The sequence below is a fragment of the Pan paniscus genome, chromosome 11 (genome assembly GCF_029289425.2).
Source record: "Pan paniscus chromosome 11, NHGRI_mPanPan1-v2.0_pri, whole genome shotgun sequence".
Classification (NCBI taxonomy): Eukaryota; Metazoa; Chordata; class Mammalia; order Primates; family Hominidae; genus Pan; species Pan paniscus.
The window spans coordinates 88,146,970-88,169,598 of record NC_073260.2 but is presented as its reverse complement, the minus strand read 5'-3'; the positions used below and the strand labels follow the sequence as shown (position 1 = coordinate 88,169,598).

The window sequence follows — 22,629 nt, the reverse complement described above, 5'->3', positions numbered from 1 at the left end:
CACACCTGTAATCCAAACACTTTGGGAGGCTGAGTCGGGTGGATCACTTGAGGCCAGGAGTTCGAGACTAGCCTGGCCAACATGGTGAAGTCCCATTTCTACTAAAAATACAAAAATTAGCCAGGCATGGTGATGAACACCCGCAGTCCCAGCTACTTGGGAGGCTGAGGCACAACAATCACTTGAACCAGGAAGCAGACACTGCAGTGAGCTTAGATCTTGCCACTGCACTCCAGCCTGGGCAACAGAGGGAGACTCTATCTCAAAATAATAAACAAACAAACAAACAAACATAAAAATACAAAAAATTAGCTGGCCGTGGTGGCACACGCCTGTAATCCCAGCTACTCAGGAGGCTGAGAATTGTTTGAACCTGGGAGGCAGAGGTTGCAGTGAGCCAAGACTGTACCACTGCACTCCAGCCTGAGCAACAAAGGGAGACTCAGTCTACCCACCAAAAAAAAAAAAAACAGGAGAGAAAGAAAGGCTGTAATCTGTAACTTTTCTTTTATCCACTTCACTTATTGTAAAATGCTATACTAGAATCTATCTGTTTTCTATCTGGCTGTATTCCCTAAATGCCTAGACACATAGCTACCAATCAATAAGTACTACTTGCTGACTGAATGAGTTGAATAAATTCTAAATACATAGTCAAGAGACCCTAATCCATTTTCTCCATTTCTATTTAGGAAACAATCAATATATACATGGTAGGTAGGAAGAAAGGAGAGTCGTTTCAGACAGTTCTTTACCCTGCTGATCTCCTGTTCCTTAATAATATTCCTTAAACTTCTCTTCCCTTTTTTCCCCCATATTTCCAGAAAAAACTCCTGTCTCAAAAGCACAAAATCAGCTATAGAAAAGATTAATAAATTAGAAAACAAAAACATTTTAAGGGGTGACAGGAAGTACCTGGCAAAGGTAGACAAAAAGCTTATCTTCAGAATCTAAGGTCTGGAGACAACCCGGAGGGCAGTCTGGCTTCTATACCATAAATGAACAAATGGATAGTAGCATAATACACTTAGCAGAAGAAAAAAAATTTAACCCAAAAGCACCTTCATAATTATGAAGCACAATCACTTGTAACATTAGTAACCTAAAATGATTTTGCCTTCTCCCTCTATCATCACTCTTAATTTCAAATGCTCATTTCTAAAATCTGTAGTATACAAAATTTTCTGTAGCCAACTATATATCCTAGAAGTCTCTTTCAGTGGCTTGCCTTTGAAAGAAGTTAAAAATGAAACTCATGTCTCTTGATTGGTACAATAATAAAGCAGACTCTGGAATGCTATAAGCTACCACTCTGTAAAGAGAGTGAAATCAGTCTGAACAAAGCTCACAAAGACAGAGACCAACAAACAGAACAAAGAAACCATTTGGAAAATCCCAATTATCAACCAACTTCTTGATCCAGCTCCTACACAATGAGAGAGGAGGATCTTGATCAAAACAGCAGAGAAAAAGACTGCTTAGATTGGTCTGCACTGGAAACTACCAAGGGAGTGATAGATTCCTGCATATAACACACAGAAAATGGGAGGGAAGCCACTAGAAATTGATGGTGAAAAAGACTAAATTTAAGTCCATCCAGATCGGCAGCCAGATGTTCCAAACGCCCAGCTCACAGAAATATTTACTGCAAGGGCTGGGCCGTCAAGCGTACTGATGAGTATTGAAAAGCTCCCCCTAGAGACCAGGTTTCTTTAGAGATAAAAAGAACAAAAGCAAAAAACACAATGAAACCACCACCAATAGTTTGAACATAATTTAAAATATATACATATCAGGCCCAAAGTAGACATCTTGTGTATGAACCAGATCGATTCAACTGACAATCCCCAATATTTAAACTGGCCTTTGTAAACAGAGCCGAAAAAATTTTTTGAAGGTAAAGTGTAAGAAGAAAACATAATTCAATGCAATTAATGCCAAAAGTGAACCAAAATGTAATGTCCAGGATATTTCCAACATGAGTTGCTGAGATAGCTATCAACCTCTGAAACACATGTTCATATATTAAGATAATCCATTCAGGCTTTGCAGAAAAGGAAGCACCACGATGGGGACAGAGGCATAGGTAGGAAAGTGGAGTGTTGATCAAAAGTCCAACCCACCTCGGGTTGAGGAATTTGCCCTAGGTTTTCTGGAGCAGTCAATAATGTGACACACAAACCAGCAAGGCCCTCAGCATCTCAACAATGTGTCCCCACAAATCACACTCTTCTTGCCCTAGGCCCAGAGTTATGCAAGAGAATCCAGCAATGTAAGGTTGGCATGCATTTTCACCATGGCAGACATCAACACGAACCTCACCTTGTCACTGTCATCATGACAAATGTGGTCGTGATGGATGGACTGGCACTGAAAAGAAGCACCAACACTACCTACAAGAAAAAGGGAGGAAAGGTTAAGATGCAGTAATTCCTTACATTTAAACTGCTTTACCAATTAAAAGTGCTTTTACATCCATGATCCCATCTAATAAAATACTCATATAAGTGGACACTGTGGGGATTATTATTCATGCATTTTAACAGAGGAAAACAAAACACAGAGAGGCTGACCCACACAAAGGAGCAGTCAGGGAGTGGCAGTCTAAAACTACAACTCCATTATTCAAACTGCTAATTCCCCCTCTTTCTACTAGACCGAGTGGTCTGCTTTCAAAGTAAGATTACCTGCAGAAACACAAGCCTTCAATAAGGCAAACTCTTATTTATGAGGAAAAATATTACATTCTTTTTCAGACTACACATGCTTTGAGAAAAAACTGGTCCTATAAATTCTAAACATATAAGAAACAATCTAATCTACAATCACATAACACTTTAAATGTTTTTATTACTTTAAATGTATACCAAATATACCCATTTGTAAATTTTAAAAACTACCTTCCAGTAACAACTGCTCTTTAATAATATTTACATTTCTAGCCAATAAAAACACAAACTATTCAATAAGTGATTGGAACAACGGATTACCCATTTTTTTAAAAAAAAGTTTTGGTTTGTACTTCATACCATAAACAAAATGGTGAGTCAAAGATCTATGTAATGTAAAAAATGAGGCCCGTTTTAGACAAAAATGTTACATTTTTAAAATTATCTTAGAGGCCAGGTGCAGTGGCTTAGGCCTGTAATCCCAGCACTTTGGGAGGCCAGGGCGGGTGGATCACCCGAGGTTAGGAATTTGAGACCAAGCTGGCCAACATGGTGAAACCCTGTCTCTACTAAAAATACAAAAATTAGCCACGTGTGGTGGCGCACCCCTGTAATCCCAGCTAATAGGGAGGCTGAGGAAGGAGAATCACTTAAACCCGGGAAACAAGAGGTTGCAGTGAGCCAAGATCATGCCACTGCACTCCAGCCTGCATGAGTGAGACCCTGTTTCAAAAAAAAATGAAAATGAAAATGAAAATAATCTTGGAATAAGAAAAACCTTCTGAAAGAAGATATTAAACATGAAGTCATAAATAAAAAGCACACGACTGTGGACCAAAGGCTAACAAAACCCCTCCTGAGTAGCTGGGATTACAGGCACACGCCACCACGCCCAGCTAATTTTTGTATTTTTAGTAGAGACGGCGTTTCGCCATGTTGGTCAGGCTGGTCTTGAACTCCTGACCTCATGATCTGCCTGCCTCAGCCTCCCAAAGTGCTAGGATTGCAGGCGTGAGCCACCCACCTGGCCTCAGACAGTACATTTTAAGATATTATTAATGTTGGGAAGATGTTAAGTAACATGAGGCTGAAGACTGTAAGTGAGGATCACCTGCTTATTTACTATTACAGTAAGAGCTTACTGATACTTCCAGATATGTAGAGCAGAAAATTCTCTTTCAGAATCGGATTTGTTTTGTTTTGTCTTGTTTTAAACAAAATTAGTGAGACACAATTCACATACTACACAATTATCTATTATTTAAAGTATACAATTCAATTTTTTTTTTTAGTATATTCACAAAGTTGTACAACCATCATCACAATTTTAGGACATTTTCACCACCCTAAAAAGAAACCTCAAGCCCATTTATCTCTTCCCTGAGCCACTGACAACCACTACTCCAACTTCTGTGTATTTGCCAATTCTGGACATTTCATATAAACAGAATCATAAAACATGTGGTCTTTGTAATCAGGTTCATTCACCTACCATAATGTTTGCAAGGTTCATCCACACTGAACCGCGTACCAATTCATTCCTTTCTATGGCTAAATTAATATTCCAGTATATGGATATACCACATTTTGTTTCACTCTGGAAATATTAAGACTAATGCTGTTTTGACATCCATTTATAAGTTTTTGTGTGAACGTTTATTTTCATTTCTCTTGTTGGGTCACTTGATCTCTCTATTCAACCTTTTGACGAACTGCCAAACTGTTTTCCAAACTGACTGCATCATTTATAATTCCACCAGCAATATATTGCAGTTCCTCTGGCATTTTTTGAGTAGAATGACTTTGGAGTCAGACTTCAATACAATTCAGGAATTTACAGACTATGTGAACTTAGGTAAGTCACTTAACAAATCATATGCCTCCCTCATCTGTAAAATTAGAATATTATTATCTACTTACATGTAGGTAATCTACAGAGCTGTTCTGAGAGATATTAAAGTTAGGTGTATGAAAAAGCTCATAGCACAGTGCCTGGCACACAGCAATTCAAGAAATGGTACTACAATTAACACTTCTATTCACATCAAGGCTGTGATTTGCCTGTGAGACACTGCCTAAGTCCTCAATTTTTCTTGCTAGAGCTGTTTCATTGCCTTCATTTTTTGAGGAGGAAGGGGAAGAGGTAATATGTCTGTCTCTCCAGCCACATCATAGGCTCCCTAATTTATCTTTTCATCTTCCAGCATGCAGCACATTTCCTGACTCATGGCAAGTACTAAGTAATTGCAAAAGCAAAGCATGAGAGAAAAGAAATAAAAGAGAGAAAGAGTTTTTAAAAGATAAAAAGGAAAAGGGGAAGGAAATGAAGCCTTCCTGATTTCTCCCTCCCTTTCCTAGTCTACACTTCCATCAGTCCCTCCACCTACAGACCCCAATGAGATTTAATGACCTCTTCCTCCTTTCTCCTGTACAAGCTGCTTAGCCCTTGTTATCAAAATTCCTATGTTGAAACCTAATCCCAAATGTAAGGGTATTTGGAGGTGGGGTGTTTGGAAGGTGATTGGGTTATGAAGGCAGAGAGCTCATGAATGGGATCAGTATCCTTATAAATTCGATCCCAAAGAATTCCTCACCCTTTTGCCTTGTGAGGACACAGCAAAAAGGCACTCTCTATGTACCAGGAAGCAGGCCCTCGCCATAATGAATCTGGGTTCCTTGATCTTGAATTTCCCAGCCTCTATCTATCTATCTACCTACCTACCTACCTACCTACCTACCTACCTACCTACCTACCTGTTAATTTATTTGAGACGAGTTTCACTCTTGTTGCCCATGCTGGAGGGTAGTGGTGCGATCTTGGCTCACTGCAACCTCCACCTCCCGGGTTCAAGCGATTATCCTGTCTCAGCCTCCCGAGTAGCTGGGATTACAAGTATGCACCACCATGCCTGGCTAATTTTGTATTTTTAGTAGAGACAGGGTATCTCCATGTTGGTCAGGCTGGTCTCAAACTTCCGACCTCAGGTGATCCACTCACACTGGCCTCCCAAAGTACTGAGATTACAGGCGTTAGCCACTGCACCCGGACAAATTTCTCAGCTTCTAAAACTGTGAGAAATAAATTTCTGTTGTTTATAAGCCACCTAGACTATGGTATTTGTTACAGCAGCCTGAAGAGACTAAGGCAGGCCTTACACTACAATAAAAAAATGAGGCGAGGCGCGGTGGCTCACGCCTGTAATCCCAGCACTTTGGCAGGCGGAGGCAGGTGGATCACGAGGTCAGGAGATGGAGACCATCCTGGCTAACACAGTGAAAGCCTGTCTCTACTAAAAATACAAAAAATTAGCTGGGCGTGGTGGCACGCACCTGTAATCCCAGCTACTCAGGATGCTGAGGCAGAACTACTTGAACCCGGGAGGTGGAGGTTGCAGTGGGATGAGATCACGCCACTGCACTCCAGCCTGGGCAACAGAGCAAGACCCTGTCTCAAAAAAAAAAAAAAAAAAAAGGATAAAACTGTAGTACAACTATTGTTTACATACAGTAAACAGTGTGTGTGTATGTGTGTGTACACACACACACATACACACACACACTATATATATATATGTACGTATAAATTCAATTTCCCCTGCTGGGCCACGACCACATGTTTTTAGAGTCAGAGACTGAGCCTTGGTCATCTTTATGATCTCCGTTAACATACATCAAGTTTTGTTCAAAGAAGGCCATACTTAAAAAGTTTACTTAATACATAAAGACTTTGAGTAACAGCATTATTCTGACCTTAGGCCTAACAAAGAAACCAACCAAGTGAAGCAAGGGGCACATGACAACTGAATAAATCTAACAAGACACAGCTGGGGGAAGTGACCTCTCTTCTTACATTCAGGGCTATATTTCTTGAAAGGTCCATTCTAAAGACAGCCCTGAGCATTTACTGAGTATCTACTCAGTATGTACCAGACATATGTACACAAGACAAAGCAAAAAGCAAGCAAGGCCCCTAGCTCCATGGAGCTTACAGCCCAGTAGAGAGCATTTGCCTGCCATCCTAAAGACTCTAATCTCACTCCCGCTCCAGAAATTTCATTTCTGCAATTGCTTAATTCATTAAGTAAGTACTTATCAAGCCCTCGCTACATGTCAAGTCTATCCTAGACACTGGGAACATAGGAATAAATAACACAAGGTCCCTGCTCTTTATGAATTTTACTTTAACCAATTCTATAAAGATGCATTTCTTTGCCAATAATTCTGTGAAATACCCGTATGCTCTAACTTTTAAATAAATTTTAATAGTAACATGTGTACATAAGCTTAAAAAATAAAAAAAGAATGAAATGGATTATGATGAAAAAAGAATCCCATTGCCTTCTTCTCTATCCCTAGTCTCCCTTCCCAGAGGCAAATATTCCCCAAATCTTACAGGCATTCCCTCCAGTATTGAAGACAATGGTCCTCTCGTATCTGTGGGAGATTGGTCCCAGGACCCCCAGTGGATACCAAACTCTCCAGATGCTCAAGCCCTTTATATAAAATGGCTTAGTATTTGCATAAAACCTATGTTCATCCTCTCATATACTTTAAATCATCTCTAGACTACTTGTAATACCTAATACAATGCAATGCTATATAAGACACAGTGGCTCACACCTGTAGTCCCAGCACTTTGGGAGGCCGAGGTGGGAGGATCACGAAGTCAGGAGTTTGAGACCAGCCAGTTTGAGACCAGCCTGGCCAACAAGATGAAACCCTGCCTTTATTAAAAATACAAAAATTAGCCGCGCATGGTGGCGGGCACCTGTAATCCCAGCTACTCAGGAGGCTGAGGCAGGAGAATTGTTTGTACCCAGGAGGCAGAGGTTGTAGTGAGCTGAGATCACGCCACTGCACTCCAGCCTGGGCAACAGAGCAAGATTCCGTCTCAAGAAAAAATAAATAAATTAATTAATTAACAAACAGTAATTGTACTACAGTTTTACTCATTTTTTTAACTGTAGTATTGTTGTTTTTATTGTTTATTTTTCCTGATATTTTCCATGCAGTTGGCTAAACCCAAGGATGTGGAACCTACAGATATAGAGGGCCAACTATAATATACTTTATATGACTATTTCTTGGTTATTAATTTTATAAATTGTTTATTGAATTTCTAGCATACTATCATCAGATAACTAAACTATTCCACCCCTCCTACCCTACTCTCACCCAGTCCTCCAACATAATTATATAGTATTTTGTGTTTTTATCAAGAGGATGGTCACTGAAATTCCAGAAATAGATAAGACCTCCTAAAGAGAAGGTGTAATCAGAGAAAAGCAGAAGGCCAAGAATTATTATTATTATTATTATTTTTAATTTTGAGACAGAGTTTCGCTCTTGTTGCCCAGGCTGGAGTGCAATGGCGCGATCTCAGCTCACTACAACCTCCTCCTCCCGGGTTCAAGCGATTCTCCTGCCTCAGACTCCCAAGTAGCTGGAATTACAGGCATGCGCCACCACGCCTGGCTAATTTTTTGTATTTAGTAGAGACGGGTTTTGCCATGTTCGTCAGGCTGGTCTTGAACTCCTGACCTCAGGTGATCCACCCACCTCGGCCTCCCAAAGTGCTGGGATTACAGGCAAGAGCCACTGTGCCTGGCCTTAAAATTTTTTAAATACTGAAATGTATTGGAGGAAAGAGGTAATTAATGAAGGAGATAAAAGAAGAGAAAGAGCCAGAGGAAAGAAAGAATATCTGTGGAGATATAAGAGGACCAAGAAGGAAATGTCTGATTTGATTGATTTTCTTGTGTGTTAATGAGAGGCTAGTAGTAAAAGGACTGGTTCTACTTTGTATTTTTCCATTTGAATGGAAATATGAGGACTTCGGGGCGGCGGGGGGTGCGGTTTCCAATTTCCAGAGCATCTCCTTATTCTTCTTGAGGAGAGATAAAGAGAATTCAGACATTCCGAATCCAAACAAAAATCTGGCCCTAATGAGGATTAAAAAAAAAAAAAAATCAACATGGCTTTTCTATACTCTCACAACATTTCTGGCACACAATTTATGAGTTGTCCACACCAAGCAATCCTTCAGTTCTCCACGGACATCAGTTGAACATCCTATAATTCTAACACTAACTACCCATAGTTAATGTAGACGCCAAAGGTAAAGGGCTCAGTCCCACAAGACTGCCTCCCACTTCAGATGCCAATTGCAAGTAGTGGGTCCTCAGGCTAACCACAACTTTTGTCAGTTTGGCTACAAATCAGAGGTTCCCAACACCCCTTCTTCTGATTCAATAATTTGCTACAATGGCTCATAAAACTCAAGGAAACATCTATAGTCATGCATTGCTTAATGATGAGAATACATTCTGAGAAATACATGGTTAGGTAACTGAATCATTGTGCGAACATCATACCAGAGAGTTAGGCTATATGGTATACTTAGACATCAGGGCATAACCTACTGCCCCTAGAGCACAAACCTGTATAGCACATTACTGTACTGAATACTGTAGGCAACTGTAACACAATGGTATTTGCGTATCAAAACACATCTAAACATAGAAAAGGTACAGTAAAAATATAGTATTATAATCTCAGGGGACCAGTCATATACATAGTCCCTCTTTGACAAAAACACATTATGTGGCACAAGACTGCACTTTCGTTTACTGGTTTACTATAAAGGTTAAAGATGAACAGCTAATGAAAGAGGCACATGGGGTTAAGATATGGAGGAAAGGGGAACGGGCAGAGCTTCCATGCCTTTTTTAGGCACACCATCCTCCCAGCACCTCAATGTCTTCACCAACCCAGAAGCTCTCCAAACTCTATTATTTAGGGTTCTTATGGAGATTCCCTTAGGTAGGCATGACTGATAAAAATCACTGGCCATTGGTAACTGAACTCAATCTTCAGCCCCTCTCCTCTCTCTGGAGGGATGCTGGGTTGAAAGTTCCAACACTCAAATTGCATGACTGGTTCCTTTGGCAACCACCAGCCCTCATCTAGAAGCTATCAAGGGGCCCACCAAGACTCACTTCGTTAGCAGAAACTCAGGTATAGCTGAAAGGAGCTAATTACAAATTAAGATGCTCCTCTCACCCCAATCACTCAGGAAATTCCTAGGGTTTTAGGACCTCTGTGCCAGGAATTAGGAATGAAGAACAAATATGAATTTTTTATTATATCACATGATCACAGTGGTCCACTCCTTGAGTTGTGAGATAAATAATCTAATTCCCTTCGTATTCTCCCATGGCTTAATATTAATCTGGGTATTAAGTTTTTTTTGTTTTTGTTTTTTTTGAGACAGAGTCTCACTCTATTGCACAGGCTGGAGTGCAATGGCACGATCTCGTCTTACTGCAACCTCTGCCTCCCAGGTTCAAGTAAATCTCCTGCCTCAGCCTCCCAAGTAGCTGGGATTACAGGGGTGTGCCATTATGCCTGGCTAATTTTTGTATTTTTAGTGGAAACGGGGTTTCACTGTGTTGGCCAGGCTGGTCTGGAACACCAGACCTCGTGATCCACCTGCTTTGGCGTCCCAAAGTGCTGGGATTACAGGCGTAAGCCACTGCACCTAGCTAAATATTAACTTTCTTATCCACTCATAACTTCCCATTTTACAAGGGACAATGGTAAAATTCAAAGAAATACTATTGGCCAGGTGCAGTGGCTCATGCCTGTAATCCCAGCGCTTTGGGAGGCAGAGGCGGGCAGGCGGATCACAAAGTCAAGAGATTGAGACCATCCTGGCCAACATGGTGAAACCCCGTCTCTACTAAAAATACAAAAATTAGCTGGGCGTGGTGGTGGGCACCTGCAGTCCCACCTACTTGGGAGGCTGAGGCAGGAGAATCACTTGAACTCAGGAGGCGGAGGCTGCAGTGAGCCAAGATCCAGCCTGGTGACACAGTGAGACTCAAAAAACAAACAACAACAAAAACAAAACAAAAAAACAAAGAAATACTATTTCAGCCATTCAGGAGAAAATGCCAGTTACATATATGGTAAGCATGAGTCATCACTATTAATTACTATTTATTATAACTATTATTTTCACTATTACCATTTATGATAACTAAACATAACACACTTATTTTACAATTTAGTACCTACAGGAATTCAAATCTCTAGGCTAAGAAACCTGAAATCTCTAATATCTTCCCTATTAAATAAGATGAGAAGGTAAATTGCTGCTGTGATTTCTAGTATAGAGAAAAGATTGATATTCACAGTGGAGATAAGAGAGAAGAATGATAGCTACCAGAGGCTGGGGAGGGTAGAGGAGGGGCTGGGTGGGGGAAGTAAGGATGGTTAATGGGTACAAAAAAAAAAATGAGTAAGATCTAGTATCTGACAGCACAACAGGGTGACTATAGTCAACATAAGTTTAATTATACATTCTAAAATAACTAAAAACAGTATAACTGGATTGTAACACAAAGGATAAATGCTTGAGGTGATGGATACCCCCCCCTTACCCTAATGTGATTATTAGGCATTGTATGCCTGTATCAAAATATCTCACGTACCCCCGTAAATATATATACCTACTACGTACCCACAAAAATTAAAATTTAAAAATTTTTAAAAAAGAAAACATAGGGCCGGGCACAGTGCTCACGCCTGTAATCCCAGCACTTTGGGAAGCCAAGACGGGCAGATCACTTGAGGTCAGGAGCTCGAGACCAGGCATCGTGGTGGACACCTGTAATCCTAGCTACTCCAGAGGCTGAGGCTGGAGAACTGGTTGAACCTGGGAGGCGGAAGTTGTAGTAAGCCGAGACTGTGCCACTACACTCCAGCTTGGGAAACAGAGTGAGACTTCGCCTCAAAAAAAAAAAGAAAGAAAGAAAATATAAATGACTTTGGACATATACAAATGTTAAACTTTTCTCAAAAGAAAAATTAAAGTAAAAATGACACCTTGTCACCCACCAAATCAATAAAAAGCAAGAAGTTTGATAACACACTATATTGGAGAAGGTATAAAAAAACAGGCTCTCAAACATTGCTAGTAGTAGATATATAAAGTAGTACATCTTCTAAAAAGAGTAATTTGGCAGTTAACTGACTCAGTGAAAAATACATATAACTTTTAGGCCAGGCGCGGTGGCTCATGCCTGTAATCCCAGACTTAGGGAGGCCGAGGCAGGTGGATCACAAGGTAAGGAGATGGAGACCATCCTGGCCAACATGGTGAAACCCCATCTCTACTAAAAATACAAAAATTAGCTAGGCGTGGTGGCACGCGCCCATAATCCCAGCTACTTGGGAGGCTGAGGCAGGAGAATGGCTTGAACCTGGGAGGTGGAGATTACAGTGAGCCGAGATCATGCCACTGCACTCCAGCTTGCCGACAGAGCGAGACTCTGTCTGAGAAAGGGGAGGGGAGGGGAGGGGGGGGAAGGGAGAGGGGAGAGGGGGAGGGGAGAGGAGGAGGGGGATGGGGGAGGAGGAGGGGGAGGGGGATGGGGGAGGAGGAGGGGGAGGGCGGGGGAGGAGGAGGGGGAGGGCACGGGAGGAGGAGGGGAAGGACTTTTATTTTTTGAGATGGAGTTTCGCTCTTGTTGCCCAGGCTGGAGTGCAATGGCGCCATCTTGGCTCACCACAACCTCCGCCTCCCGGGTTCAAGCGATTTCTCCTGCCTTAGCCTCCCAGGTAGCTGGGATTACACGCATGCGCCACCAGGCATGCCTGGCTAATTTTGTATTTTTAGTAAAGATGGGGTTTTTCCATGTTGGTCAGGCTGGTCTCGAACTCCTGACCTCAGGTGATCTGCCCATCTCAGCCTCCCAAAGTGCTGGGATTACAGGCATGAGCCACCGTGCCCAGCCTACATGTAACTTTTAAACCAGATATTCCAATCCTAAAAGTGCATCTCACAAACATACTTGGCCCTCAAACTGATGTGGGTACAAATTATGCATCACGGTTTATTGCATGCCTCTCAAGATTAGAACTGGCTCCATGAGGGCAGGAAATTCCCTTGCCTTATACATTATATCCCAAGTGGAAATAGTGCCTGGCACATAGCAGGTAATCAATATTTGCTTAACAGAATGAGTAAAATCAATTATTTTAAAGGTTTAAATGCCCACCAATAAGAGAATACTCTGCAACTATAAGTGGAGGGTGGGTGGGAAGAGGAAGCTCTTTATGTACTGATAAAGAAAAAGCTCCACTATATACTGTCACAGAAACAAAGCAATGTGTGGAACAGCATAGTGGGCCACCACTGTGGAAAAAAGTGGCGGCTGGCTGAGGTACAGATGTATAGAAACTGATCACACTGTCTCTATAAGTCTAGGGAGAACAACGAAGCAGGACAGGCATCAAAGAAAGCCTTTTCACTGTATGCTTTTTCCTATTTTTAAATTTTTGAACCATGCGAATATATTACCTATTTAAAAAATAAACTTTAGAAAAGAGATTGGTCTTACTCTAAATTACAGTGGTTATAATATGAAGCAGATTGTTAAAGATACTTGAGGTTGCCAAGTTGAAATGCAAGGCAAACACGAGAGTAGTAATTTTTAAATGAGATGTGACCTATACCTAAGAATTATTTGTATTCCAAAACAAAAAGTACAAATTAGGTAGAAATTTACTCTAATAATTTATATTATTCTGTGAAGTCAATATAGTTGTTTGAATAACAGGCATCATTTAGAGGGAGAAACTGAATTTGAAAAAACAATAGTTAATGATCAGTACTGGTTCTTAAATGTTCAAAGACACTGAACATGCCTTGGCCTTAGTGAATGGAGGTTTTTTTTTTTTTTTTTTTTTTTGAGACGGAGTCTCGCTCTGTCGCCCAGGCTGGAGTGCAGTGGCGCGATCTCGGCTCACTGAAAGCTCCGCCTCCCGGGTTCACGTCATTCTCCTGCCTCAGCCTCCCGAGTAGCTGGGACCACTGGTGCCTGCCACGACGCCCGGCTAATTTTTTGTATTTTTCGTAGAGACAGGGTTTCACGGTGTTAGCCAGGATGGTCTCGATATCCTGACCTCGTGATCCGCCTACCTCAGCCTCCCAAAGTGCTGGGATTACAGGCGTGAGCCACCGCGCCCGGACTCTGAATGGAGTTTTTATACACCACAAACCTAATCCAGTTCTTTGCAACTCTTTGTATCCATGAGAACCTATAGATTTTTACTTCCTAAAAAAGCACTTGTTTCAAAATGGCAAAACAATTCATTTAAATGTTAAGCTTCCTATATGAGGCTATAGGCACTTAATATTAAGGATAGACTCTGCGTGTATATTCACAGTTGTGTAAACAAGTTTAAGATAAATCTTTCATTCAAATTAGGCTTTTATCAAAATTAAGTTGTAAAAGGATGTTTTGGTAAGGGAGATGCCAAGAATGTAAAGAGTGGGTAGAAAAGTAAAATATTGAGAAAGTGCATTAAAAAATATCTAGAGAAGTCAAATGATCTCAATGGGAAAGCTGACATTAAACAGTGATAATCCAAACAAGAAGAGACCTCAATTCAGTTTAGAAAGAGCTTAGCCATTCAGCTCCTTTTCTGAAAGATAACTGCCTATTATTAAAATAGTAATGACAGACTCATATAGCATAGTCTAGATTATCATATTAGATTCATTTATACCAATTTTCCTTCTATTATTTATGGAAAATATATAGCTTACAGACGCAATAGTAAGAAACACTTAAAATCGTAGCCGGGCGCAGTGGCTCACACCTGTAATCCCAGCACTTTGGGAGGCCAAGGCGGGCAGATCATGAGGTCAGGAGATTGAGACCATCCTGGCTAACAAGGTGAAACCCCTTCTCTACTAAAAATACAAAACATTAGCCGGGCGTGGTGGCAGGTGCCTGTAGTCCCAGCTACTTGGGAGGCTGAGGGAGGAGAATGGTGTGGACCCGGGAGGCGGAGCTTGCGTGAGGCCAGATAGCACCACTGCACTCCAGCACGGGTGACAGAGCGAGACTCCTCAAAAAAAAAAAAAAAAAAGAATGGGAACATTAAGTATAAGTAATATAAAATGGATAATCATCCATCCTTTAGTTTTGCCATGGCAACCAGGGTCGGTAATCTTTGAAAGCTGTTTTCTGACTTCCTAGTTCTAAAACAGAGAAGGCAGTTTTCTACCACCAGAGAAGCCAAAGGTCAGACTCTTCCTTTTTCCCTCTTAGCTATTCCTATGCAGATAAACATTTGAGGAGGCAAATAGGATATGATGAGTGGCTGCTTAACAAGGCCACTTGGGCTGCAGTGGCAGGAGGCCAGCCCTTTCCTTCACGCTTGCTCCTGGCACTGCAGCTGAGCAAGGCAGGACCAGGGAGAGAATTCATGTGTCAATCTTACTATCAAAGATGCCCCTCCCCAACCAACATCAGACCAGTTATACAATGTATTTAGTTTTGTCTCAACATATCTTACAATTAAAATATCTTCTCATTAACTCTTGGTTCTTTATGAAGATGATGCAAGTGAGCCTAAATATAAGTAAATCAGCTCAAGAGGAAAAATCTACATAGCTTGGTCAGTTATAGTTACTGGGTATCTCACCTAAAATTAGTACCACATCATTGGTTGTAAAATGTTACCCTCCATCTAGGAAACAAATCATTTTCACCTGAGCTCAAAGCTTTCTAAGGACAACATTCTAAAAACCAAAGAAGGAAAGTCAGATCAGACAAATTTATAGAAGGAGCAAGGTTGAAATAAAAAAAAAAAAGAAGAAGCGCAGACAAATCAATACTACTAGCTGACAGGCTGAGCTAGGTGCTGGCAAGGAGGACAAAAATCAACAAAATATGGTCCTTACCTTTAAGCAGCTTTCAACTTAGGAAGGGAAACAAAACCTAAATGTCAGCTAATAACCCTAAAGTAACTTGTCAAGATGGTTTACTTCAGACTGTAAGTGCAATGTAAGTGCAAAGGCAATTCAGTGAGTCTATTAAAGACAGAGGAAAAGTCTTAAGAGGTAGGTCTTAAACGAGGAGGAAGAAGAATGATATAGCAGCCAATGCTAATTCTTAGGCAGGAGTCTGTGAAGCCTAAGAAATTTTACAAAAAGGTTTGTAGGCATAAATGTACCATTTTTCTGTAGAGGATGTTGGTTGTTTTGGGTTCTTTGACACTGAGTCTCACTCTGTAGCCCACGATGCAGTGCAGTGGCGCAATTACAGCTCACTGCAGCCTCAACCTCCTGGGCTCAATCAATCTTCCAGTCTCAGCCTCTCGAGTAGCTGGGACTACAAGTGTGTGCTACCAGGCTCAGCTAATTTTTTATTTTTTGCAGAGATAGGTAGGGTCTATGTTGCCCAGGCTGGTCTCCCAACTTCTGGGCTCAAGAGATCCTCCCATCTCAGTTTCCCGAAGTGCTGGGATTACAGGAGTGAGCCACCATGTCCAGCCAAGGGTGTTGCTTTTTATCATACCTTCAAAGTAGTCCAAGATTCTCAAAAGGTAGATCCGATACTCTAAATAAGCTTGTCCAACCCGTGACCCATGGGCTGCATGCAGCCCAGGAAGGCTCTGAATGCAGCCCAACAGAAATTCATAAACTTTCTTAAAACATTAAGAGACTTTTTTTGTGATTTTTTTTAAGCTCATCAGCAATCGTTAGTGTTAGTGTATTTTATGTGTGCCCCAAGACAATTCTTCTTCTTCCAATGTGGCCCAGGGAAGCCAAAAGATTGGACAACCCAGTTCTAAAATATTCAAGATTCCTCCCTCCACACCTTATCCCAATACACACTTACAAGCAGAAGAGTTTCAGTACATTCAGTGTTTTTGTCTACAATAGCAAAGCTTTCACAGTGCTGAACAAAAGACCTAGGTAGGTTAGCACACTCAGGCATTTACTTATACAAAGCTAAAAAGGGAGTGGGATGACAATGGTATTTCTACCTGAAAGAAAGAATCTCCTCTTACCCAGCTGAATAGGTGAGAGACTTGACATCTTCCCCTGCTCGGGAAGAGATGTCCTCTCTCCTCCTCTCACTATCTTAGAGAGCTAGGAGCCTAGAGAAGGGCAAACAATACATGGGGCAAAAAATTTTACAACATGGACATTAGAGCTTAGGAACTATTATCAGAGATTTCTCTCAGCCTTGAGTACTGCTAAACACACATTTATATTAAGTGCTCTCTACTCTCACAAACTAGAAGAAGAGGTTAAAATAAGCCACAGGGGCCACCTCATATTATCATACTTCAAATCTATGCAGAATAGAGCTATGCATGAAAAGCAATGAGGGCGGGGTGGGAGGGGACTATTGAATTCAAATAAACAAGAAGTGATTTTTTGAAATAGAACACAAAAATTATATTCTAGCTAATTCTAACATCACAAGAAGTGATTTTTAAAACAGAATACAAAAATTATATTCAAGCTAATTCTAACATCACTGGCAGGAAAAACATTTTACTTGCTAATAGTATATGTAGACCTAGATGTGAGATGTGAAAAAGAAAAAGATTTTGCAGCAAGACAGGCTTGAGTTTTAATCCTTGTCCTTCTATTCATTAGCTGTGAAACCTTAGATCTTGAACAAGTGACCCTCATTTTTTTTTCCTTACCTTCAAAGAGGTGTGACACCTATGATACGAGGTTGTTGCGAAGCTTATATGACGTATGTAAAGAACACAGCACTGTGGCACAGAAAATGGTTAATAAGTGGTTATTCCTATATCAATAGAAAATAGCCAGGCATGGTAGCTCAAGTCTGTAATCCCAGCACTTCGGGAGGCTGAGGTGGGAGGATCACTAGAGGTCAGGAGTTAAAAGACTAGCCTGACCAACATGGCAAAACCCCGTCTCTACTAAAAACACAAAAATTAGCCGGGCATGGTGGCACACACCTTTAGTCCCAGCTACTAGAGAAATCGCTTGAACCTGGGAGGTGGAGGTTGTAGTGAGCCGAGATTATATCACTGTACTCCAGCCTGGGCAGCACAGTGAGACTCTGTCTCCAAAAAAAAAAAAAAAACACTTATCAATAGAAAATGCTAACAGTACCAATCTCCTTTCTCCAAATCACCACAAATTTGTCTGGCATAATTTGTAACTGAGAAAATTTTATTGGTATCCATTGATATCTATATACTATTTATTATACAGCCTGCCTTAAAGTTACTGACATGGGCCAGGCACTGTGGCTCATGCCTGTAATCCCAGCACTTTGGGAAGCTAAGGTGGGCAGATCACTTGAGGTCAGGAATTCGAGGCCAGCCTGGCCAACATGGTGAAACCCTGTCTCTACTAAAAATACAAAAATTAGCCAGGTGTGGTGGCTCGTGCCCATAATCCCAGGTACTTGGGAGGCTGAAGCAGGAGAATCACCTGAATCTGGGAGGTAGAGGTTGCAGTGAGCTGAGATCATGCCACTACACTACAGCCTGGGCAACACAGCAAGACTCTGTTTCAAAAAAAGAAAAAGTGGCAGGGTGCAGTGGCTCACGCCTGTAACCTGTAATCCCAGCACTTTGGGAGATGGGCGGATCACCTGAGGTCAGGAGCCTGACCAAATGTCAAAACCCAGTCTCTACTAAAAATAGAAAATTAGCCGGGTGTGATGGCAGGTGCCTATATTCCCAGCTACTAGGGAGGCTGAGGCAGGATAATCACTTGAACCTGGGAGGCAAAGGTTGCAGTGAACCAAGATTGTGCCATTGCACTCCAGCCTGGGCAACAAGAGCGAAACTCCATCTCAAAAAAAAAAAAAAAAAAAGAAAAGAAAAGAAAGAAAGAAAAAAAAGAAAAGAAAAGAAAAGAAAAAGTTACTGACATGGAAAAGTTACCAAAATATACTGTCAAGTGGAAAAAAAAAGCAAGTTGCAGAATAAATAAATAAGGCCCTGTTATCTAAACATAGAGACTAGAAATACATACAAACTGCTCACAGTAATTATCCTTGAAAAGGACAATGGAACTGAGGACACATTGATCTATTTTGTATTGTTTGCATCTTCTACAATATTAAGCACTATTTGCTTAATTAAAAACCAATAACAAAAGGAAAAAACCACTAGTAAAATGAAAATTATTCACACAAGGCACTTACATAATCTCAGATACTTTGGGAGGCTGAGCTGGGTGGATCACGAGGTCAGCTTTAACCTTCCTATGCAACACTTTTATTCCCCCCAAATGCCTCATGGTCTGACAGTCTTGAAAACTCCATGGGCAGACACATTTTTACTCCACCTGCCTGCCAATCTAATACACTCAAGGCTAAGTTGAGCATGGCTCCTTTAACCCCAATAGTGACTGTGGAGTGGGAGAGTAGGGTCCTGGTAGGAAAGAGGGTGTTAGAAGAAAAGATGAGAAAGAAAAAGCTCAATGGAAAAGAACATACCTTTTTCTATTTTGTAATGTACTAAGGTTACAAAAAGGCCTTTGTCCATCCCAGTAGACACTTATTGTGACCTTAGCTATTTATATGCAACACAAACTCTCCAAGAATGTCAGCTAAGTGAAAGATAAAATTTACATAATTTCATTGTGCAGGCTTTTCATCTGTTCTGGGTTACTAAATTACCAATTTTTTTTTTTTTTTTTTTGATGGAGTCTCACTCTGTCACCCAGGCTAGAGTGCAATGGCACGATCTCAGCTCACTGCAACCTCCGCCTCCCGGGTTCACACGATTCTCCTGCCTCAGCCTCCTGAGGAGCTGGGATTACAGGCACGTGCCACCATGCCGGCTAATTTTTCTATTTTTAGTAGAGCGGGGTTTCACCACACTGGCTGGGCTGGTCTTGAACTCCTGACCTCGTGATCCACCCAGCTCGGCCTCCCAAGTGCTGGGATTACAGGCGTGAGCCACCGCGCCTGGCCCCAAATCTTTTAAAATACTGATTATAATATAATATCACCTAGGATGGATTTCACCAAACACCACAAAAGTCTAAGATGCGTTCATATACATACTCCTCAATTAAAAACCACAACAACTTGTGCACCTCTTCAAAAAGGCTTGCTTTGGGAAGTTAACACTATTGCTCTATGACACCTCAAGTCCATCTAAATTAGCCTGGGAATTCTGTTCAAAGAAATCACAGCTATTTAAGGAATGACAACTTCTAAGAAAGATTATTTTCTAGTATATTAAGGCATTTGTACTTCCAAACTGATTTACAGTGAACATCAGATTATAAACCTATTTATTATCACTGAATATTAGCCTACTCTTAGACACTAATGATAATTCTTTCTGAATACATCAGTTTAACCTTGTCATTCCCCTACATAGGAACCATCAATAGCTTCCTCCTACTTATAAGGGGGGGGGAGTCAAATCTGTCCATCAGGCATTCCAATCTTCCTAATCTCATCACTACCAACTCTTGCCAAAGCCTTAGCTCAAACCGGCTGTCAACTTCCTGTTCTTTGAACTCACCGTAATCTGACTGAATGTTCTCATACTATTAGACCCATCTTTAAAACTCTACCTCAATTCTGCCATCCCTCAATATCCAACTCAAGCCTCAAAAAAGCTAGATGGTATCATCTCCCCTATGAACTTTTAGCAATGACTACTATTGGAGCTTGGGGGTTCATTAAATAAAATCCCTTCCCTCCATCCACCTACCCACTCATTTCTGGAAAAAGGGAGAAATATGACCAAAAAAGTCAGATAGTGACCAAACTGTCAGCTTTATTATAAAGCTCATATTTTAAAAATACATTAAAAATTAAAGACACCTGCCAGGCGCAGTGGCTCACGCCTGTAATCCCAGCACTTTGGGAGGCCGAGGCGGGCGGATCATGAGGTCAGGAGATCGAGACCATCCGGGTTAAGATGGTGAAACCCCATCTCTATTAAAAATACAAAAATTAGCCGGGTGTGGTGGCACGCCCTATAGTCCCAGCTACTCGGGAGGCTGAGGAAGGAGAATCACTTGAACCTGGAAAGCAGAGGTTGCAGTGAGCCGAGATCGTGCTATTGCACTCTAGCCTGGCAACAGAGAGAGACTCCATCTCAAAAAAAAAAAAAAATTAAAGACACAAAAACAATGGGTTTCCTAAAATTGCATTCTGGAATTCAGCAATTCGCTCACCCAATAACAGTAGCAGTTGGAAAACCATAGGCCTACCCACATAGAGATCTGTTTCTGGAAAATTTGCAGCTTCCCAGAATAGGCTACAAGTGGCTGGCTCCTAAGCCCTGCCTAGTTCCTCACCCAAATTCTTCAATGAGATTAGTAAGTCCTCCTCTGGGCGCAAAGAGAAGCCAAGGGAATTACACAGTGATGTCCCTCCACGTGGAAATGTGAACCTAGGAGAAAAGAGGTGTCCATCCCCCAATTACGGCTTTGTTTCAAACACAGGCTTATGCCACTTCTATGGATGCCTTAAAACGTTATTTTTAAGTATCACACTGTTTTTAATATGTTTGTTATCTCCACATAGATTAAGCTCCTAGAGAGTGAAATATTAAATGGATTGTCCGCAGGCATAGTGATGGCAAGACCTGGAGTGGGGACAGCAACACTGTGAGCCAGATAATAAAATCTCTGATGAATTGAGGGGTGCAGGATGAGAGAAATGTCTGTGCCTAGAGCTTTAGTAGAAGACAGCAAAAAGGGGTTATATGGAAAAATAGCATAAACCTCAAAGACCGATTTTCACACGAAGATATTAAAGCAATGGCTGAAAGTTGCAAGAGTGAGAAAAATATCAATGCTATATATTTACATTAAAAAGGAAAAACAAAGCAATTCTATCTTTATATTATTTATATGCACAATACAACAACCACTCAGTTGTTGGGACACAGAAGACTCAAATGACAAAATGACAATTAGGAATCACTACAAATAGATAAAGACTTAACTAACATTCAATGCTGGAAAATTATTTCAAGCCATCAAACCATATAGACCAGAAAGCAACAAAAAGAATGTAATTAAAATGCAAAAAAGAAATGAACTTAAACGCTGAAAGGCAGGCATAACCACTGAACTGAAAAAAATAGGATGGTAAACAGACTCATCCATCTGGTTTCCATGACTAATGGGAACAGAGGTGCTCAGGGAGAGCGAGTGGAGAGAAAACAGGAGGTTACGGATAAGAACCTGGTGAATATACACAGAAGACAGGTGTTGCAAATTGAAATGTACAGAGACAAAATTAACTACAGTCAACTTTTGGCTAATGAATGAGTGAAGTCACTCGACAGAACTAAGCAGGCTGGAGCCAGCATGTTCCCCTCCCAGAAGAGCAGCTCTAATGATCACTGCCACAGGAAAATGGACATCAAAGTGCAGCCAGGTCATCTTTTCCCCAAAAAGGCCACACATTCAGATTTTAAATATTTTTATTGTTAGCAACTACAATAATGTTTTCAAAACACTCTGAGGGCCAATAAAACATCTGCAAACAAGATATGACAGTCAGCTAGCCATTCTTGATTTAGGACATGGACAAAGAAAAAGCCACAAAAGCACCTGAAAAGAAATAATGTTAAAAAAGGACGGTGAATGATCAGGATAGAACAGTTCACTGAAACCAAAGGCAAAGGGTTTCAAGAAAAAAAAATGAGGGTTGGAGGTTGGGGGGAAGGGAGAGCATCAGGAAGAATAGCTAATGGATGCTGGGCTTAATACCAAGGTGATAGGTTAATCTGTGCTGCAAACCACCATGTCACACGTTTACCTATGTAACAAACCTGCATTTCCTGCACTTGTACCCTGGAACTTAAAAGCTGAAGAAAAATAAGAGTGATTAACAGGAAGTTCAATTAAAAATCAAGAAAAAGGCCAGGCGTGATGGCACATGCCTGTAATCCCAGCACTTCGGGAGGTCGAAACAGGCAGATCATTTGAGGTCAGGAGTTTGAGACCAGCCTGACCAACATACTGAAACCCCATCTCTACCAAAAATACAAAAATTAGCCAGAAGTGGTGGTGCACACCTATAGTCCCAGCTACTTGGGAGGCTGAGGTGGGAAAATCACTTGAATCCAGCAGGCAGAGGTTGCAGTGAGCTGAGATTGCACCACTGCACTCCAACCTGGG

General features: G+C 41.1%; 1 protein-coding gene across 9 annotated transcripts in view; it reads right to left on the bottom strand.

The window, feature by feature from the left end:
* The window catches only part of RNF38 (ring finger protein 38), a 150,647-nt gene that overhangs the window by 84,429 nt on the left and 43,589 nt on the right, over positions 1 to 22,629 (bottom strand). For 8 of the 9 annotated variants that reach the window (XM_055092038.2, XM_055092039.2, XM_034967425.3 and 5 more), the window contains exon 2: positions 2,323 to 2,393. The exons of the other annotated variant lie outside the window; for it this stretch is intronic. In XM_055092038.2, the coding sequence (XP_054948013.1) occupies positions 2,323 to 2,393 (71 nt within the window). The remainder of the gene's footprint in view (positions 1 to 2,322; positions 2,394 to 22,629) is intronic. 9 annotated transcript variants of the gene reach the window in all.